The following is a 7811-nucleotide window of genomic DNA, read 5'->3' as shown; positions in this document are numbered from 1 at the left end:
GTGCACTGCTGACTCGAAATCGGGTCGGCGTGATAACGCATCAGCGACGACATTAAGTCGTCCTGGTTTATATTCGACGGAGAAATTATACTCCGCGAAGAAGGATAGCCACCTCGCCATTCTTTGCGAGAGGTGTGGGCTATTTACGGCCGTGCGTAATGACGCATGGTCCGTATATACGATGAACGGTCTATCTTCGAGGAGATAGACCCTAAATTTAGCCAATGCATATTTCATGGCAAGGAGTTCCTTGTCATGCACTGGGTAATTGCGTTCAGCTGGTCACAGCTGACACGATTGGTAACAGACGACGCGCTCCGCACCGTCTGTATCGAATTGCATTAATGCGCAGCCGATTGCGAAATCGCTGGCGTCACAGCCCACATGGAATGGTCTGTCTTGATCTGCAATCGCCAAGATGGGCGATTGCATCAAGCTTTGCTTGATACCTTCAAACGAACGCTGACAATCAGCGTTCCATAACCATTTATCGTCTTTTTTCAAGAGACGAGAGAGATAACTATCACCTCTGCTTAATTGCGAGAGTACTTGTGCAAGTATGCCACTAAACCAAGAAACTTTCTAAGTCCCTTGACATCGACTGGAACTGGCCAGTCGGTGATTGCCTTGATCTTTTCGGGATCAGGGCGCACGCCGTGTTTACCGACGATGCACCCAAGAAGTGGTATTTCGCATTTTTCTTGCAGCGAATACACACTTCTTGAGATTTCCATACGACTTATGATTTCGCATAAGTGTATGAACCTGACGAACGTGAGTTTTATGAAGTTCCACGTCCGTCATACCGTCCATGGCTCGGCTATGGACGAATACATCGTCAAAATAACTTGGTGCGAATTCTCGCACCGGTCTTAACAGATTTGTTACACATCTGTTGAATGTTGCAGGGGCGTTACTAAGCCCCTGGGGCATCACTAGCCATTCCCAAAGCATCCCACTGGGAGTGCTCACTGCTGTGTACGGGATGTCCCGTTCACGCATAAGGATTTGATACAACCCATCAATCAGATCCATAGACGAAAAGATCGTATTCTTAGACATACCATCTTCATCTAACACGTCCATGTAAGATGTGGGAAATGTGGTCCTTGGACGGACTACTAAGTGCTACTAGTTGTGCAACGGGGCACTTCGACTTGTACTGCTTCAGTTGCGAGTGGTGCCTACGTTATTTCACGTACATTAGTACGTGCAGAGGAAGACTACTCTTAAGGCACCTAGCTTTAAGAGGGTAAAATGAAAACTGTATTGATAAAATTAAGTATCTCTTCTATCTATCTTGTAAATGCTAACTTAATTATAATCTAATACTCAACATGTAATTGAATTCTTATCTCTATCTTATCTGTAACTCTCTCTTCGATTACCTCTACAGCTGATTAGTCTGCGGAATAAATAGATATAATGGTCTATACCCATTTATGGATAAGAATTCTGAATATTGCTATATAAAGTAATATCCTCCAAATATTATCTACCTTTTCGATAATATATTAATTAACGAACTTTAAGTGTTAATTTCATGTAACGATACACCCCGTTACACGACCTCTGTCGAGAGCGATACGAGCTGCAGAGTCAAAATTTAGTTGTCGTTGGAAGTGTTCAACCTTATTGTATTTTGCACTTGTGGGTCGAAAAAACAAGCTACAGCGACTTGACCTATCTGCAACCTGTAGATTTGGTAATGTCGTCCACGTGCTGCTGCATGTTTTAATAACTTACCATTTTTAATAGGTACTTCAAATATACTATAAAGATTTCCAGTGAAAAAAACGTGCTATGTGGCTTCGGCACGTATCAGACCGAGGAAACCGTGACAATCATGTCTGCATTGCGTAGGATTGCATCCCGGGATCCATACGAAGTTTCTCGTTGATAAAAACATGAGCATCTCCAGCAGCCAAATTTGTCTTTGAAACGTCTTCATACGTCTCTGCAGTATCATGCACCACCCACATGTATGCTTTTGCACGCTCTAACTCGGACGAACGTAAATCACAATGGTTTGCAAGTGTCGATCGCTCGTTGCCAACAACTTCGAACGCATTATACTGAAGTAGGACATGAGCTATCGCGAACAGATAATAAAGATGGCTGCTTGCATTTTTAATAAGAAATTAGACAGGTCTCATCAAGAAGCATCATGGCCATCGAAAAACAGGCGAGATCGCAAATGCGGTAGCTGAAGACCTTCACGACAACTTCTTACATTCAAAAACAGATACGACAAAATTCAATCCTCTGGGCACCATATATAACAGCATAGGTTCGGCGAGCGCCTTGCAAGCTTCATTCGTGCAACACGACGCTTGTTTATTTGATACCTTAACGGCTTCCATTATCGTGTACTTGCGGCGACACGCTTGATTAGCTTTGGCGATATTGTTAATAAGGCAACCTTCAAAAGATACACAAAGAAAAAAAGTTTACACCGCGACCGTTATTACATGTAACATTATCGCAGCATTTATAACAATGTAAATGTCGTTCGCATCAGCATCGCCATTGAATCTGCAAATTGTGCTGTCATTAATCTAGTTTTTCTTGTGCTCCTTTGCCGTTCGCTCATTCTTTTCGGGTTCTTTTCCGGCCTGCTTTGTCTCCTCTACTTTAACTTCCGGTAGATTGCCATCTCCCCCTGCGAAAATATCAGCAAGTCGTTCATTCACGAACACATCGCCTTTGTCTGCAAGATACTTGGCCAATTGAACCTGCAAATCCAGACATAAAAGTCATTTCCTTAAGAAACTTTTATGGCTAGCTGTACATACATGCTCCTTGTAAATGTTTCCATTTTGATCACGAAGCAATTCGATAATAAGGTGCGAGTTTATTTGAAGCTCGGCAGCCGCTTCCCTCGCTAGAGCTATAGCCTCATCCCATTTTCCCTGTTTCTTGGCATTAAGGACGCGAAACGTGTACATCTTGTAAGTCAAGGGCACACCCTTCGCAGCCATGATGTTAACGATCTCATCGACAGTATCTTGGTCATTCAGCTCAGCATAATACTCTGCTAGACGAACAAAACTCTGATTTTTCAAGTAGCACCGAATGTTTTCGGCATGGCGCAAAAAATTAAGAGCCGTGTCGGCGGCGTCTTGTTTAATGCAAGCTGAAATGAAGCTGCCGGCCGCAAGTGTAGAAGGGTAGGCCATTTTAGCATCGCAGAGTAGCAAAGTTTCGTGCACCTTCTGTAGTTCTTCTTTACCCTTCATTTCGCGCACAATGTAATCCACCTTTAGCCGGGTGAAGTACAGCGGCGCCGTAGGGATGGAAAGACGAGCACCGATGGTCGTCAGCGCCTTCGTGACATCAACCACGCTGCCCTCTACCTTCGGATATTCCCAATTACCGCTAAAGGCGCGAGACACTTGATTTCGGGCGGGTAAGGCAGCCACTGCGGACGCGCGCAGCACCAGCGCGCGGACACACAGCATCGTCCTTGTCGCTGATCAAGGCCAGTCACTTAATTACGTACCGGTAGCAACAAAGAAACGACCAAAATCAGGTGGCGGGGTTGAATTTTGACTTAAATCAACCAATCAATAGAGCTAATGTCTTATTGCATCAATATTATCCAATTCGGTAATATTAAAACTAATTAAGTCAAAATTAATAAAGATAATAATTTTGTACTTCCTTATTTAATTCCTCTCATGAGATATAATATTTATTATTCCTCGTTATATAAAACAATTATGTAACGGAACACCCCGTTACGTCACCCCAACAGTCACTATAGTAAATGATGTAGGGTGACAGAAAATACCATTATGTCTTTCACTGTAATTTTGCATTATTGGATTTAATTAAATTCCGATTATATTAGCATTATAGATTTTGACCAAAATCAACATGGCGACAAATAAGTAAGTGGCCGCGGCCCGTGAGGCCGCAAAGCTAGCAGCAGCACGGATCAGTGCAGCTGTTGGCATACAAATATTTCAGTAGACGCATTAGCGTCTACGGTGGAAAATACGTCACCTCTTAATTCCATTGAGGTGACTGAAGTATGGCATCTTGCTGACATTGCAGGTGACGGTAAAAGTCACCGGCATCGCGACTCAGTGGCTACTGTAAAGGCCACCGGATCACCCGGGGACCGAATCCGTTAAACTTTTGGGTTCTAACGTGACAACCAAAGAGGTGATGACGAGGTAATCGACGCGTCGGACCTCTTTGGTGTGGAGTCATCTCCGTGGGCGATGATCACTCTGGTGACGCTAGTTCGCGTCACCAGGAACTAAGTGGTCGTCAAGGAAAGAGTGCTGCTGGTGGTGCTAGTTTGCATCTCCACGATAGGAATGATTTTAGTGATCGCTCTCAGCATGCTTTAAGCTGCACCGTTTGTCTTGAGAGGCAGGGGTTCCTTGCCTTTCGCGGGGGGACTCATGTCCTTGCCATTTTAAGGTTGCATGTCAAGCCCCAGAGGAAGCACATTGTTGCGGAACAACATGGACGGGTGCAGTATTTTTAGCACGCTCGACATGGTCGACGGCTATTATCAACTACTCATGAGGGAATCAGATATTCCTCCATAGCAGTGAGGACTCCCTGTGGGATGTTGAGAGAATTGTTGGTCATGCCCCAAGTGCTTTCTAACGCGCCAGCTAATAGGCTGGTTACGCAACTCTTTGGCCGTTGTGGAACGTATTTTGACGAAATATTCGTTCATAGCAAGGCTGAAGCGGGTTAAACGGATGTTCAGATGCATATTGTGCATGTTCAAGCAGTGTTGATGAGTAAGCGCGAGAATAGACTTTTTGTGAACATCAACAAGTGCTTCTTTGGGGCGGAAAAGATTCCTTTTTTTATGTTTCATTGGGAAGGGTTGAATCCGTGCGGATCCGGAGAAGATTTGTGCAAATGCACAATGACCAACGCCATCATCCCAGAAGGATTTACGCTAGTGATTGGGTTTCGCGAGCTATTGGCACAAGTAGAGCGATAATCACGCAAATATGGCCAGGCCATTGCCCAACTTGCGGAAGAACGACGGGTCTAGTCGTGGACTGAGGAGGCTCAACAAGCTTTTGAAGCGATTAAGTTGAGCCTACAGTCGGCACCAATATTGGCATTGCCGGACGAGGATCGTCCATTTAGTGTGGTGTGTGATGCATCAGACTTTGCCGCTGGTTTTGCTCAGTAGCAGCTGGATGGCAATGGTAATGAACGGGTAATTTTGTTCAAATCGCGGCAGCTAAAGGCCGTTGAGAAGAATTATCCAGTGCACGACAAGGAACTTCTCGCAACAAAATACGCCCTTGTCAAGCTTCGGGATCACCTGCTGGGCAGCAAACCCTTTGTCCTCTATACAGACCATGCCTAGTTGAGGACGGTGACCCAGCCACCCCATTGCCACAGCGCTTAGCGCGATGGTTATCATTTCTTGCAAATTACAACTTTGCGCTGGCTTACAAGCCAGGAAAGCAGAATCTGCTAGCGGACGCTCTGTCAAGACGTCTTGGATACGAATTGGCACACGTTGTGCACCTTAAATCGTCATTGTTCGAGCTTATACGCAAAGCGTCTGTTCAAGACCTGGAGTTTCAAGGGATTGTAGAGGCGTTGAGCGCCTCTTCGGAATCCATCAAGTTGACGAAACGCCAGCAGGCGTATCTCCACCTGCGAACCCTTCAGGGACGACCGGTCATCCACCACGTAAGGGGTCTGCTGTTCTCTCGGCTAATGACCTCCATCAAATGATTGGAAACTGTGGCGTCTGTTTCAGACCGGTCCGACGGATCAAGGTAGACCCTTGAGCATCCCCACATAGAATGTCGGGTGCGCTGCCATGATTCTGATCGCGGACGAAGCTTCGCACTCCCGACCGCTGATACCGCGTGCATAGGTAGGTTCTTAGCATTAAGTAGCACCAAATCACCAATCTTAAGCCCTTGCGTATTCCGACGACCAGTACAAAAGGCCCGTATTGATTCAAAATGCGTGAATCTTTCTCTATGTTACTGTACAGGCCTAAGCGCACTCAATTTTTTCCCTATCCACATATAAGCCTGCCCAAAAACATCGACTTTAATATCATCGGGTCTAGAAATTCACATTCGCGCTAAAAAATGCATATGACAAGCAAACTCCTTACCTCACCATCAATTTCACGGTATAGTTCTTTCTTAGCAAATAGCTCCAAGGTCAACTTTCAATGACCCCCGTTCGACACCACTTCAATTGACGACCGGTTTGCGTAATGACAAGGTGTGGACACTTCTGCATGACTGTTGAGATGCTCTCTGCCCGGCCGCATCAGCCGAGGCCCATTCGGATGGACCCGCCCAAGTTCGATGGAACTGCGGCGCACACGATTGTCCACTGGCTTGGTTTTTTTAGCCATGGAGCAATTCGGTGTCGCCCAGCTCATCAAGGACGACAGCCGGATGTCGTCGTACGCTTTGTCGCATCTGCGCGGTAAGGCCTCAGAGTGGGCTTACTCGGCGCTTATGGCGGACAGAAAGCCGTTCCCTACATGAGCGATCTTTAAGGTAAAGATTCGCGCCATGTGCCAGCCGCCAAACAATGAAGTATTGCTTCAGGCGCGCTTCTTTGGAGCGCGACAGGCGAAGCGATCTCTGCAAGAGTACGATCAAGAGATGCGCTCGCTGTCGGCGTCCATAACCGTAGGTCCGATTCCGGAGCACATTAAGATGCCCACGTTTGTGAACGGACTACGGCATGGTTCATCGCGACAGGCCTTTTTCAAAAAGGTGCGGTTGACGATGGAAGAGGCAATCAAAATTGCCTTGGTTGAGGAGCAATCCTACAACAGTGCCGCGACGACAGCTTGGTATAAGCCGTCGGCCGAGAGGACAGATGCCACTCCCATGGAGTTGGGCAATGCAGACGTTGTTTGTTATAAATGCGGCAAGCGCGGCCATATGATGGCTCGCTGCTATACCAGGGTCCCTGCTGGGGCGAAGACGCCCAGCAAGAGGACTCCCTTACCAAAGGGCGTGCGAGACGCATGAGCTCTGCATCGACCACTGAGGGGTCAGGAAATGCAGGAGCGCAGTAGGGGCGGGAGCCCTACTGACGCGGACTCTGAAGCTACCCCTAAGTTCAGAGTTGTGGAACAAATGAATAGCATAGTCCCTGAGGTCTCAAAATTTCGGACCTCATACCTGCTGGTCTATAGCGCTCATGAAAGAGGCTATCACCAGGTGATGACCCTCCTAGTGAATTTGGGTGCATCACAAAATTTTGTGAAACTCGGGGCTCTAAGAAAGAGACCGGCGATGTTTGAGTCGCTTTGCCAGGATGGCAAGCGAGAAGAGGCGACCGTTCGTTTAGCGAACGGCGCGCTCGTTAAGTCTGAGGGAGTTCAGGTAGAACTCGCCTTCAGCTTTAGTGACTTCTCTTGTAAAGAGAAGTTCACAGTGCTAGGAATGGAGAGTCCGTATGACCTCATCCTAGGCATGCCATGGTTGGCAAAGTACCAACCATGGATAGACTGGCGTACACGCACAGTTGCGAACTCTACGCAGGACACCGGAAAGGATGTGCTCCTGCGAGAGGCCTATGCAACTGATGTCGTGTCGAACACAGTTGAGGGTGCGTTGACGGGATGTCAAACGTCACCAATTCCTACCCAGCTCGTGGAGACTGAGGTAGTGAATAGGACGATGACAAGTAGTCATGCGTCCGAATGTCCTGCACAGAGCCGAGAGCCTGTGGCAGTAGACGGCGAGCTGACAAGAAGTCATGCGTCGCATAAACCGGCACAGTGCCAAGAGCCTGGTGCGGTTGGAAGGGGTGCGTTAGCCAGGAGTGCAACG

The 7811-nt window shown here is 47.1% G+C and overlaps 1 protein-coding gene across 1 annotated transcript; it reads right to left on the bottom strand.

Annotated features, from left to right (window-relative positions):
• Positions 1–1805: 1805 nt before the first annotated feature.
• On the bottom strand, positions 1806–3475 carry CCR75_009001 (uncharacterized protein). Its single transcript, XM_067967048.1, has 2 exons — positions 2796–3475; positions 1806–2735 (listed from the first exon to the last, which is right to left on the bottom strand). Exons 1-2 carry the CDS (start codon positions 3459–3461, stop codon positions 2559–2561), a joined length of 843 nt encoding a protein of 280 aa, XP_067823538.1. The 5' UTR covers positions 3462–3475; the 3' UTR covers positions 1806–2558.
• Positions 3476–7811: the final 4336 nt, after the last annotated feature.

The sequence above is a fragment of the Bremia lactucae genome, linkage group LG8, assembly GCF_004359215.1.
Source record: "Bremia lactucae strain SF5 linkage group LG8, whole genome shotgun sequence".
Classification (NCBI taxonomy): domain Eukaryota; phylum Oomycota; class Peronosporomycetes; order Peronosporales; family Peronosporaceae; genus Bremia; species Bremia lactucae.
This window is presented reverse-complemented; position numbering and strand designations above follow the sequence as displayed.

Bases quoted from the DNA above. Each gene is read 5' to 3' on its own strand.
- CCR75_009001 (XM_067967048.1), bottom strand. From the start codon at position 3,461: ATGCTGTGTGTCCGCGCGCTGGTGCTGCGCGCGTCCGCAGTGGCTGCC. The intron at 2,736-2,795 runs GTATGTACAGCT...CTGGATTTGCAG, and splicing joins GAAACATTTACAAGGAGCAT to GTTCAATTGGCCAAGTATCT.